The 14,059-nt window shown below is 40.2% G+C and overlaps 1 protein-coding gene across 5 annotated transcripts in view; it reads right to left on the reverse strand.

The window, feature by feature from the left end:
• Positions 1-4,704: 4,704 nt before the first annotated feature.
• The window catches only part of stxbp5a (syntaxin binding protein 5a (tomosyn)), a 106,136-nt gene continuing 96,781 nt past the window's right edge, over positions 4,705-14,059 (reverse strand). For 2 of the 5 annotated variants that reach the window (XM_038727158.1, XM_038727160.1), the window contains 7 exons: positions 12,187-12,237; positions 10,761-11,096; positions 10,241-10,610; positions 9,287-9,452; positions 8,900-9,011; positions 8,572-8,792; positions 4,705-7,682 (listed from right to left, as the gene is read on the reverse strand). In XM_038727158.1, coding sequence (XP_038583086.1) covers positions 7,641-7,682; positions 8,572-8,792; positions 8,900-9,011; positions 9,287-9,452; positions 10,241-10,610; positions 10,761-11,096; positions 12,187-12,237 — 1,298 coding nt within the window. In that variant the 3' untranslated portion in view covers positions 4,705-7,640. The remainder of the gene's footprint in view (positions 7,683-8,571; positions 8,793-8,899; positions 9,012-9,286; positions 9,453-10,240; positions 10,611-10,760; positions 11,097-12,186; positions 12,238-14,059) is intronic. The other 3 variants (XM_038727159.1, XM_038727162.1, XM_038727161.1) reach the window with 2 other exon arrangements.

Raw genomic sequence — 14,059 nt, forward strand, 5'->3', positions numbered from 1 at the left:
TGTTCACATACTAACTCAGCCATTCTTCATGTGTGCGTCTCTCTCCAACACACACACGCACACAGGATGCTGCTGCAGCTGTGTTGCGTGCGTCCGGACACAGCAGTCTAAAGTAGGCTACCATCATGAGATGGATTTTAGAGTCGGGGTGTGTCACCTAGACTTTTGTATTTGCAAAGTACAGAAGTCAAAGAGCAGGTTATAAATGAGCATGGACAGTGCTGTCATTGGTTACTACAAACAGCTGAGTGCAGCTGAAATGATGTAGACTTTTCAGGCATTTTCAGTAACTTATAATAACCTCCCTAATCACAGCAACAACATTCCTCTCAGACAGAGAGGCAAGACATTATGGTGAATAAGAAAGAAAAGTGGCCTACTCATAAACACCACCATATCCTGAAAACAGGTCAGCTAAGCTAAACAAACACATCCACACAAACAAGTGTTCAGCTGGTCCTGTCCCCAAATTGATAACAGCATTTTAAACAGGGGCATGGCAGCCACACCAAATCCACTGAAAAAGCACTTGTAAAGTTTCTCACCTATTTGAATGTTGTCCATGAGCCTTGCACTGAGCAAAATCTTTGATAATGTCCTCAGTAAAAAAAAATCTAAAACAATCTTATTTGGGAGCTTTGCGACCCTCTCCTCCTGTTCTTTTCTCACCTGTCTCTTCTTGAAACTACTTTTGTGTGAATAGCATGACTGCTAGCTTGTTCGGGCACTCTGCTAGTCTACTTGTCAGATTTTGCGTTTCACCCGGTTTCTGGAGTCTTGTCACATGATCAAATAGAAATTTAAGATTGGGCAACCATACATATTTTACCCAGCAATCATCACTGCATAAGTGGGCTATGTGAGACCAATACCAAAGAAAATAAGACTAAATTCTTTCTGTGGTATCTGTGGAATACATTTTTTGATACTTCACCTTATATCTTATAGCCACCTGCTTGCTACAGAATACTGACTGCAGTCAGTAGTTTGACCGCAAAAGTGTGTGGTGTTACACACCATGGCAAAGGGGGAAATGCGTATTTGAGTGTATATGACTTGATTTCTATTAATTTTTTAACCTGAGTTAAAGTGGAAGCAAGCTGTTGAATATTAATTCTTAACACATTTTTATCATGTAACTGAGAAAGTCCAGCTGGTAACCTGGCGGGGCCGCTCCCGCCACCGGTCCCCCTTACTGTGCGGGCCCCAGCAGCATTATCTGGCTACAGTTTCAGGACTCCCGCAATCCTGGGACCGTAGCTCGTTTGCGACAGCGCCATCTAGTGGATTGGTAGTGGTAATACAAAGCAACACGAAGGAGGCTAACCCTGTCTGCTGTAGGGTTAACCGGATACATGCATATAATCACTTTAGGCACACACACTGTGATGGTTAGGATAAGGGTAATTGGCTTCGGGGGGCTGTCAAGAATACAGTATCAAAGTAAACAAGGGTCCTACAAATGCAGTTCCGGTCCTGAAACTGCAGTCTCCGGTACTGCAGCTAGATACCAAGTTACTCGGCCCCAGTGCAGCTGCACTGTCTGCATTGTCTATACCTATGCCCCTGGCAAAGGAAGGATACATAGAACTTCACAACAAAAAGCAGACAACATTTTTTATGCAAGCTGAGGACTGGCAGTGCAGACAGAAAAACAGGAGCTTGGCAGTTAGATGCAATATGATGTAAATAGCAGAGAAGGAAGTTGATACATAAAGCCTGAACATTAACTGAATAAGAAGTGCTTGCAGAAAATGCAATGAATGTGTGACAATGTTGAGTTTTGTCATGAAGCCAATATTAGAGGGAAATTATTGTGTTAATGTTAAGTTGGCAAACTCCAACTTCTGGCTTGAAGTGAATCTGTCTTACTTAACAACTGATATAACTCAAAAATAGTGAAGTACCAACTATAGAGTCAGAGTTAACTGTTAATTTTAACAGCAGGAAAGGCACAGGTGAAACTAATTTGGTTAATGATGGCTGGGTTCCAGTAAGTGTCCCTGTAAGCCGCGCCAGTTAGTGAACATGTAATAGTAGAGCACTAAAAATGTTTAACCTTAATACAATGCGGCCATAATTAATGTTAGTAATTATGCTGTATGCCATAAAAAGATCTATGGGATTATTCTCCCCTAAAGCAAAATGATGGGACTGTTAGCAAGCAAGCTTCATTATGAAGTGCTAAAGTTACAGGCTCAACACACAGGCTAACAGCAAGCCTGTGTGAAATAATTACAGCACAGTTTGAAAAGTACAAAAGCAGGTCAGCAGCGTAAAAGACTGGACAGGGAAGGCTCAAATAGGCTGCCTTCTTGCGAAAGGTGTGTTGGATTTACTTTAGTTTGTAGAGTGTGCCATGTGTGAACTGTGCTGGAGTTGTCTGCCAGAACCAGCTACATTTAACAGCTACATTTAAAATTTGCTGTGAATGAGACAGGCCCATATCTTATTCCCTAGATAAAACACTAGGTGAGTGGAGTTAGTCTAAAAGGATCTGATCAGGATACATTTCAAAGTGGTATCTAACTGAACAGATGGTTAGATAGATGCTACTGACCACCATTACATTTAATCTACTAAATGAAAGTATGTCTAAATTAGTAATTTTGCTATTTATCTTCAGGCTTGACTCAGCATATCAGTTGTTATTAACAATAAGGTGACCGTTTTTAAAAACAAAACCTGGCATTGCCTGTCATTACTGAGTTTATGGTTTACCTTCTCAAATATTATAATAATAATTAAATAATATATATAGTAAGAAAAATCACACATGAAACATCTTGTGTTTCTGACTACAGGGATGGTTTAAATCAAACTAAGTGTTTGGTCAGCTCATTCTCCTCCTGTTTCCCTCAGGTGTCACATTGATTCCTGCTGTGCAGACATGGCTCTGTTCATTCACGTTGTTCTGTGTGCGTTTGTGCGTGTGCTAACAAGGTCAGTAGTTCAAACAGTGTGCATCAACAAACATATCTCCCCGGCGACCTTCTCTTCATGGCTTCAGTCAAATTGAACAAATCAACATGGTGGGTATTTTTCATCACCCACCCAATCTCCCTCCCTCTGTCTCTATCTCTCAGTCTCCTGTTACCTTACCCTTCAACCCCTCACAGCCACAGAAGCTTATCTTTGATGAAAAACACATGCACTCCTCATAATAAAATTATGACACCACTTTGTTTGATCATTTTGTTTACATAAAGAAGGTGTGGTGATACGCCACAAGGCCATAACCTCTATGCATTATACATAGGAAGAGAGTGCAAGAGTGCAAGGGAAGGAGTAGGGGAGTCAGAACCATTTCCTGTATATAAATACTGGAATAACTAATCACTTTTTGGTGAATGCATCTTTCCTTAGATCTATAATTCTTTATTGAACTATGGATTTTACACATGGATTTTGCATATTCATACATATACATATATCTTCTAAGCAGACAAATTTTAAAAGCTCTTGTTTGGAAAAGGAGGAGAGAACGCTGCTCCTTGTTAATTTGTCGGTATTACAGGAAAGCACAACTCCGATTTAGTCAATTTGTTCTTAAATCAGATTAGCGGACCAGATGACAATTTTACAGACTTCATTTAAAAAAACAGTACTTATTGAATCATAGTATGTCTGCTTTTTGTTAGATTGACAGACATTTAGTCATAGCCTGCTTTATTCCTCTAGCCACCAATCAATAGTTTTCTGTGCAATAGGGTCTGTGGGTTGGTTTATAATCTATTTTTTTTTAATTCTAAGTCTATAACTTATTCTTGTAATATATTGCTTTGTCTGGCTTCATCTTAACTACTTCTTTCGCACTGAATTCAAACTACCATGAGTCATCAGGCAGGGTCACACATGACCTCTGGAAGCAATAACTGAGAATGTACAGTTACAGGAAAGCCATGCTGGAAGCCTCGCTGGTTGTTGCAGTGATTGATCCACATAATAAGTCCCTGCAAACACAGGACTGGGTGACCCCAATGGCAGCTCAACTGAGATTAGGACTTACTATGTTTCCAGTAGCAAACACATTTATATTTCACTTAAAGGTACTTTGCCATTGCCTGTAATTCAAGTGCAAAAAAGCTTCAAGAGCTCCACTGACCACTTCGCCAACTGTGTCATGACTTCAAAGAAACCAGAGAGCTCATTTGGAAGTCACTTAGTGTGATCAATACAGGGTTGTGTTGCTCTAAGAAAGGAGGCAATACAGTAAAAGCACATAACACACAATAAGAATACATAGCAAGCTATTACTGTGGCTCAAACTGAAAGATTTCACAAATCTGCAGCTTTATAGTCAGATTTTATGACCAACTTCTGCTTCTTCCATAAATGTATTGTTTAATTAACATAAAGTCAAATATAACTTGCTTAGATCACCTAATATTAACTCATAGGATACTATGATTGCAATGTTTGTTGACCTCTCTTCATCTAAATTTCATGTAGACAACAGTGTGTGTTTGCTGCCATCTAGTGTACAGATGCAAATGTGACAGTTTCCCCATTCACACCCTCTCCTTTAAGAACAGTATACATGCTTACACTATGTACACCATTACATTCATCAGTACTCTCTATCCCTTATATTCACCCCAACATTACATTCAGAAATATATGTTTTTCTTTCATCTGAACAGAGTAAAATCTTTACATTTTGAACTGAAATCTTTTTTTAAAAGATGCTTTAAGACAAAAAAACACATTTTCCACTTTTATTTTCCATTGCACAGTAATTTCTACAGAATTTCTAAACTTTTGTGGCAGCAGATAAAGTCATAAACATCCATGTGAAAGTTGCATAAAACTGTACAAGAAAATTGGCTACAATGAGAAAAATACTGCAACCCACTGATAACTGTTGAATCCAGGACAGAAGATGGCATATGGCAGATAGACAGGACTCCCTCATGTTGTTTAGATGTGTGGATTGTATCGGGTAAGAATACTGCATTCGGTAGTGTATGGGCAAGAAATAACACACTTAAAGATGGAAAAAGTATAACATTAAAAAAAAGAAACACACAAATGTTTGGTGAATGGAAAGACATTGAACAGGTTTTCGGGGATGACCTACAGCTAAAACTAGTTATTTTTCCTGAAGTTGTTTTTTCCCCCTCTTCTTCACCTTGGTGGGCAAAGACCTACCTGCTAACATCCACACAACAATGCTTACTAAACACAGAGAGGGCCCTATCTGTAGCTGTGGAACCAACAGAGTCAGTGGAAGACTCACTGGAAGAAGAGAGAATTCAGAGGACAAAGACTGAAAGGTGAAGGAGAGTCGAAGCATGTGAGCAATGACTGAACATGCACAAGTTAAATTAAACCAGAATTTCGAAGGTCATCCGTATAATTCTCATGATCCTATTGTTATCCGTTTTGTCGTCACTGGTGGCTTTAGTTAGTGTAACAAAACACTCAACTGGACATAGACTGCTGAGGCTAGGACATCAACATTAATTATCAATCAACCAAAAACCTTTAATCATATCACTTGAACACACATGAATACACCCTGACACACACACACACACACACACACACACACACACACACACACACACACACACACACAGATGAATACCATAAATATTGTTGTGTCTGGCCTGTCATGAAATGGTTCAGGTTTTTGTTTTCAACCAACACTTAGGTCACTTCAAACATTAAACATTAGTCCAAATGTTACATTTTTATGACATATTGTGATACAATAATACTATAAATGGCTGAGTTCCATTGCAACTTGCTCCATTTCTTGAACCCTGAAAGGTGCCGAAAGATGATAATATTCCTAAATGGACCTGATCCTGGGTTTGCACTCAATGGGTGAAGCTATATACTGTATTACACATATTACTGTATACTGTCTGGTGTCGAGACGCATTGAGTGACCAAACAATAACGCAATGGAAAAAGCTAAAGCAACTCTTTGGCGTCAGAAAAAATATGGCCTCTCTCCTCTTATGTTGCTCGAGCAACCTTAACAATTTACTTTCCAGTTGGTCTTAGATTGTCAAACTATTTACTTATATACAAATAAAGGTTAAAAGCCAGGTAGACAGAGAGATACACCACATTTGAGCTTCACTGCAAATATGGAAATAGAAACGAGATATTAATGAAGGTGAAAGTTTCTGACACCAAACGCAACTGTCTCTCGCACCTCAATAAATAACTGACTAAGAAATCGTGCAGACATTTCTCATACAGCCAACTGTCCCAAAAAACTGAAATATGTTTTCAAATATATTTTTTTAAAGGATTATACATCCATATTTCCAGTATCCTGCATATGTGAATACACATAGAAAGGATTTCTATTTATGTGTATGTAATTTCCATGCTGATGTGTACTCTAAAATTTAAAAACTCCTGAAAACCCAATAAATCTGGCTAAACTATAAACGTATTCAACACTTCATCTCATCAGCATTTGTAGTCACACTCACAGACTAAGCCAAAGTGCGGAAGCTTATGACATTAGAGGGTGAGGGAGGCAGTTCACACACATCACATCAGATAGGTCAATAAATGAAAGGTAAACCATAAAACGCGTGTGGTTCATACGTGCTTAAGATATCAGAGCCAAGAAATCTGATGTTGCCATGTCAGTGAGTACTAAATGATATATGCCTTTTATATCCTTGCCCTCCATTTAGATTCCAGCCCTTTTCATAAGGAGAAATTAATTTGAGTTGTAAAGACAAAAGCCACAAAACATATTTTTTTAACAAATCAAATATCATCCACTTTCACAGCAATAGAAAAATAAGAGATTTTCCGATAATACAGACGGAGCAAAAAACCCAACAAATAACAAATTGAGGAATGGCAAGAAAATAGAAATTAACACACACACTGTTGGTAACGATATGAAAATCTGTAAGATACAGAGGAGAGTCTAGCGTGAAATATCCAGTGTACATAAGAATAAGTTGCTTTTATCCCTGTAACTCTCTGCATAGAGGAGGCGTCACTGTCGCAGCACTTCCTGTTGCTCTCCAATGCTGCCTCCTTCAGCCTTCAAACCCGGCTCTTGTTTCCTCGATGAGTTCTCCCTTTCTTTAGTACTTGTCACTCTGAAGTGGATACAGTGTTGCACATTTATTAGATTTATGTATATATAATGATGTATTTAGATTATTTTCCCTTCTTTTTACATTTTAAGAATTTTTTGTAGTCTGTTTCTTCATTAAATATTTGTCTTTTTTCAGCTGTGTTCGTCGGTTTGAATACCGGCCCCAATGGGCTCGGAGTGGAGACAACAGTAAAGGACATTTTGGCAAATGAGAATGAAGAATCTCCAGGTGTGTGGGCCAATTGGCTACCTTGGAGGAGAGGCTGAACAGAGATAAACAAAGAAACAAGAAACGACAAAAAAAAGACACAATTTATTTGCTCCCTCTGAGGTTGTCCTTCTCCCCTGTCTCCCCCTCAGCTCCACCCTAAGACTGAGGTAAGAACAGTATTCAACATTGTGCTAGGGAAGAAAATCCCAAGTGTCCAAGTGAAGAAGGCTTGGAGGGATAGATGAATGGACAGACGGATGGGTGGGGGGGTCAAGGTTGAGTCCAAATGAGCCAATGGAAGGTGACAGTTGTGTCCATGGAGCTCTGCTCCTTCCCGGTCACCGATCAGAACTGGTACCATTTCTTGTCTTTGCACTTCAGCATCATCTGAAAATGGAGGAAATGTAGGAGTGAGAACATGAATTAATATTAGGAATACCTTTCCAACTGGTGACTTAGGCAACCCATGATTCTCATGATTAATTCAAAATGTAAAAGTCCCTCATCAACTCCTGCTCCATCTGCTGAGCTCGCATTTTTTAATCTCTGTCGATCTCATTTCTGAAAAAAAAAAAAGAAAGATCTGAAGTGAGACTGCCTACATCATGTACAACATTAGAGTAAGCTCCCTAGCCACATCACTGTGAACTTTCCACAGGCATATTCTGCCCTCTAGTGGGTAAATAGTGTAAATGAGTTGTACAGTACTTCTCAAATAACTTGAGGAGGCAGAGCAGCCAGTATTCAGAGATATACAGTACCCCACTGCACTGCACTGTATGTTTTGGATGGTGTTCATATACAGTGTGTTTAAGCAAGATTGGCATTTCTCAAAAGATGCCTCATCATCTAATGACTTTTAAGATATTGGCTTGTAATTGTCATCCATCCATCCATCCATCCATCGTCAACTGCTTATCCTGCGTACAGGGTCGCAGGGGGGCTGGGTACACCCTGGACAGGCTGCTTGTAATTGTTGTTAACGTAAAAAAATAAAAAATAAAATAAAATAACTGTGACCCACAGTTTCCCTCTCTTCTTTTCTTAGTCTACAACTCTGTTTGCAAAAGATTGCACAGATATTGTAACCAGCTCTGGTTATCTATATTATTACCAATGTCTCCTGCCTTTAAAAGATTATTCCTCAGTAAACTATTTGTTTTAACCAAGACTTTATTTTTCATTCTGTTAGGCAGGTGTCTGTTGGTCTGATGTCACACTGGGTTTACTGTTCTCTCCATATATTAGAATTTAGAGAGAACAGTTTTTTTTTTACCTCATGAGCATGTTTGGAAAAGACATCTGCGCTGGCCATCATAGCAGCTGTCCTCTCATCCAGCTCGCCCAGTTTCTGGCCTCTTTCATCCAGTGCTATCCGGGCGCGGGCCAGATCTCCAACCACACCAGAGGCTGCCCCCTTCATTCCCTCAAGGCCACCTGGGCCTGGGATGTGCTGGGCCAGACTTCGGTTTGCCTTTCCAGATGCTATCTCACCGACTGAGTTAAGAGATGAACGGGGAAAAAAGCAGAGCTGTGTGAGTGAGAGGTTGCATCAACAAAGGACTGAACCAGTTTATATCTGGGCATGTGTAGGTTTGGCGTACATAGCTCCTCTCTGTCCAGTGACTGGGCTCCGCCCCCAAAGAGACCTTTGAAGAACCCTCTGTTAGGGGCCTCTGGTGTCTCCACGGGTGTAAACAGCTCACCCAGCATCTCCTGAAACATCAACACACATATTACCCTGCTATATTCAGTTTAACTGCCTGTGTGTATTTATGAAGTATACAGCACAGTACAGTTCCCAAATATATTTCCTCCAGTTATTTAACATGATCATGTCAACTGTCTTTAATATGAAATGTTTAATTTGTAGTACAATATGCAGTTCTTAAATACAATTTGAAACTTTATTTAAATTAAAAGTTAAACCCAAAATCCTGAACCATGACTCATTATATGCATAAGCATACTTGACTGTATATAGAACTGACCTGCAGGTTTTCACAGATGTCCTGGCTGTAAGTGATCCTCTGAATCTCAGTGGGGGAGCAGAGGTACATGGCCTGACCCAGGTTGGTGAAGCAGAACGTTCTGGCTATCCGCATGTCTGTCAAAGGCAGGTAGTTTACATCCATGAGCGGTCTCAGCCCCGGCACACTAGACAGGGGACACAGAAACGATTTAAGTGATTTTAGATCTAAAGAATATTATGAGGCTGTCAATAAATGCCTTTTCTACTGTAGCCTTGATCAGCACCAAAACACATGGTCACTGTTGTTGTTGAAGTTATTATTAGAGAGAAAATATGTCATGTTTTAACACTTTTCAACACTGTATTGAACACTTAGGACAGTGGAGTAATACTTTGGAGTTAAAGTATGACGGTCATTGACAGGTCTGCATAAGGACAGAGGTCTGAGGATGTGCGTGGGTGTAGTTGTTGTGGATGTGCATGAGGACAAAAGTTTGTGTTATTTGAATAACAACTTCAGCAAAAAAAAAGGTTTAATGGAGGACATGGTATAATGATCATGATCAATCCCCACCTTCCATCTCAATCCTCATGCACGACCTGATGTGCTCATAAGCAGGCACCTGTGCCTGCCTCCTGCTCCTCTATTGGTCAAAAAATGATCTAGCCTAGCTCTCTCATTGGCTAGCGTACACCTTAACACTCCACATCCTTAAAACTAATAATTCTTTCACATTTTTTACAGTTTCATACTCAAAAGACAGTTGTCATGACAATACTGACCAATAGTATTAAAAATACTAAACCTCCAACATCTTTTAGTTAAAAAACACAAACTGAGACCACAACAGAAGACGGGTCAAATCTACTTAAATCTAATGAAATGAACATGATTTATTCAAACTGACTTTGATTGATACATTCTACTTATAACCAGCTATTTCGGACTGACGCAGACTGACATGTTTCTTACCTGAGGGTCATGATGTGGCCATTGGCGCAGAAACACGCCACACACACGCCTTGGCTCATCTGCACCACATCTGCCCGCAGGATGAAGGAAGCCTCTGTGATACTGTGTTTATGGATGCAGGTCTGGGATGGGAGGGACACGACTTTGGCCTGTTTCTCTGAACACACCACAGCATACTGGCTCTCACTGAGGTCCTGGGAGGTGGATGGGGACACTGAGACGGGCCTGCGCTTACGGACTTTCTCTCTTTCTTCCCCATCTGCTGTCACGTTGGGTTCATACCAAGGCTCATAAGGAGGGGGCTGGAGGGAACCTGTTGAGTCCAGGAAAGCCATCCGCATGATGCTGCCCTTCAGCCGTACCAACATGCCTGACAAATGGAAGAAAAAAGATTGTTACTGGTATTTTTTCATAGTGTTGCTGTTGTATAATACTTTAACTCTGATTTATTAATAGAAAATATTGTGGACATCATAGACAGTTTACAGAAATTATTTGGACAATACAACATTTCACCTACTATAACTATATCTATTTTCCATCGCTCCCTCCCTTCTGATGTCCCATTTCCCACCTGTAGGTGAAATGAGAACTGGCTGCAGTTGCCGTTGCTCCCCAGCAGGCGGCAATGTGAGAGCTAGAGCCAGCACGGTGCCCAGGGTAGTGCCCACATACAGGCAGGGCGTCAAAGTGCTGTCCCCCTTCCGGGCGAAGGCGTCACAAAAGTGGAAGGAGCTGATGGCCTCTCGTGCTTCCTTGTCGATGCTGGTGACGCTGGACGAGCGCGAGCGGCTGAAAGAATTGTCCCGGTGGTCTAATGGGTTGGCACCCCGCGGCGGGCATACAGACAGAAGGACAGTGAGGAGAAAACAGAGAGAGGTAAAGCAGCCGCAAAGCAGTGAAATCACAAGACAGACGATGTGGACACTGTACTGTACATACAAAATAAATTGATGAAAAAGTAAACAGCTTTTTATAGTGTCTTAGTAAATGAAACACTTTGGACGTTTAATGCATTTGGTTTGAAATTTTAGAGCAAACTCAAGACATATCAGTTGTGTAAAAATTCCAGGAGCATGGGCTTGCATTTTTAACAGCCGGTAAATGTAATAAAGGATGGTTTAATTTATAGATATTTAATCTAATCTATAACAGATGAATCTCATCATTTCAACTGTCATTAAACTAACAGAGCTGCATCACCTGAAACCTAATTGATGGCAAATTTATATTATACAGTATACAATAGAAACAAATCCAATGCACTTCTGCATATGCACATTTTCATAGACCGATCAACATTATAAAAACGTTCCATCCCCAATCAGCATTTTAATTAGTATGAAATATCCAGCTATGAGGCACTTTGGTTACGTGTATAACACTGGAACACAACGTGTTGGCATGTGCACATTTTAATTTGACCCTTTAAAAATGTTGCATCCGATGTTCTTGCCGCTTTAGAAGAATGCCATACACCCCAGAATAAAAAACAAACAAACTCTTTCTTTTTGAAAGTGATAATGTATTAGGAAATATTTTTATGAAACGAACCAATCAGACAGAGAAAGGAAAGACATGAAGAACACAGAAGAGAAAGAGAAAGCTGCAAAAGTTACAGAAAGCTTAACAGTGAGATGGAGTGTGCAGATTAGCTTAGCACCACTGACCTCTAGAAGAACCCCCACCAAGGTCAAAAAGTGGGAGTCATTTCACACTCAATTTAATTCCAACACTTTGATTTAGCTCAATAAATTTCCATTCTGGTCAGATCAGTGCTACTTTTGTCTCATGCAAACTTAGGAGAACATCTGCACAGCTTGCCAATTTTGAGGCTAATAACCAGATAAAACTGGACGTATGGAATGTGGCGGAGTCCAGTTGAAGTGAGAAAGATATACTGCATTTCCATACAAATTCTTTTGAGACACGAAGTCAAGGCTTACCCAAGTCTGGCTTTAGCTCAGTAGGCAAGCTTAATTTCCGTGACATCTTTGCTGGAAAAAAGAGAACATCCCTCTTTACAAACACACATCTAAGCTAACACATGATGCCATGCAAAGCTAGATAACTAGCATTGGGCTAGGATTGTGCACAAAGCTAAAATACACAAAAACAAGAGAAGGCTGTGGAACAAGTGCTGGGGGATTGTTTATTTGACTTGAGGAGCCAAAGTGGTTTTCACAGGAGACACTGTGTAAAGAGTCAGAGACAACCCTGTATATCACAGAGGCATGCCGTGAAAGACAATATGAAGGAGGTGATCTCTCACTGCACAATGCCCTGAAAGAGAGGACAGGCACAGTGAGATACATTAAAACTGCACAGCCATTCAGGACCCTCATGCCACAGGAGCATGCACCAAGAACAAGAACGTAACAGGAAACAGAAAATACTGAACGGGAGATGGAAGAAGACAAAAGATGGTCAAAAGTAGTGAGTAGAGTCTACTGTTAGTGTATTGTATATGTAATGTATTAGGCACACACCCTTACCTGTCTCAACTGGTACAAAATGTCCTCTATTTAACCATAAACACCTCCGCCCACTCCTCTATCCTGTCTGAATCCATATGTTTCACATACAGCAAGATGCAATGCAATTTTATAGCTATGGTTCACTCCACCTTTTAAATGACTGAACTCATAAAAGGAAATGACAATGAATGAAGGTCTGAGATATTATTTCTCTGTCTGTAGGAGAAAGAAGTTGGAGAAAATCTATGTGATAAAAGGGGACATACTGTCACGTGTGCACTGAAATGTTACGTTCACTAATGGTAGGTGTGAAGTAATGAAGCTGTGGCAAGCTTGCACGTCATTTTGTTCGAAAACTGACTGAAAATGTGCAGACAAACCCTCTAAAGAAGTCCTTAATACCCTCACGCTTAAACTGGGTTGGGTTTAACTTTATTTATATTTTTTTATTATTCGGTTTTTCCCCCCGTTTCCATTTTTAAAAATAACATGGCAGACAGTTTGAGTGTCACTGATTATCCAGTTTTCGACAATCTACAGTGAACACATGGCTTACTTACACCCTCTATTTACTTTCATTTAAGGGCTCTGTGTATCCACACAGGCGTCTTAACTTATTCCGGCTAATTAGACCTTTGCTCTGGTTAAAGTTGGGTGGAGCTATGCTGGGAATTACGTGAGGTCACCAAACGTGTCTCCCCTCAGAGGTGCAACAAAGCTAATAGGATGATTGGGAAAATGTACTGCATATACTAAGGCTTAGAATATTTTCAAAACATGTCTTGTTAAATTTTAAACTGGCTTCAGACTAATGAAATGAGGTCAGGCTAGTTAAAAAGAATCTAGTATGACAATGTTTTGAGAAGGACTGGACTAGGCAAGGTCAAACCTCCAGTCTGTGATGTAGCAGTCATTTTTAGATACCTACTCATCGTCGCCTGAATCTGACAGAGGGTAGGATCCGGAACCCTTCGACAGACAATGAGCATTACTTTCGACTGGTTAATGAACTTTCTATATATTTCATCAACACAAGCTGAAGGAACACAAAGACACAGTTGGACAGATGAGTTGCTCTCCGCTCTGTGGTGTCATCATACTGTACTATGGACAGAGAACGCCATATAAATCTGTTGTAGGAGGTCAGGACAGATATCACACGCAGGCACATTTACAATATGACACTCGTGCTACATACATGTAGCATGCAATGTGCGTCTAAGGCAATTAAGGTGCATTTTTTTGTATATAGACAGCTGAATTCCTGCCCTGCTTCCAGGTTAGCCTCTGCTCCACAAGCTTTCAGTTCTCTGTGTCAAGTTTTCTAACCATTTACTTTCGT

This window comes from Micropterus salmoides, unplaced genomic scaffold (genome assembly GCF_014851395.1).
Source record: "Micropterus salmoides isolate LMB-PRFRI ecotype aquatic unplaced genomic scaffold, ASM1485139v1 Ms_hic_scaffold_18, whole genome shotgun sequence".
Classification (NCBI taxonomy): Eukaryota; Metazoa; Chordata; class Actinopteri; order Centrarchiformes; family Centrarchidae; genus Micropterus; species Micropterus salmoides.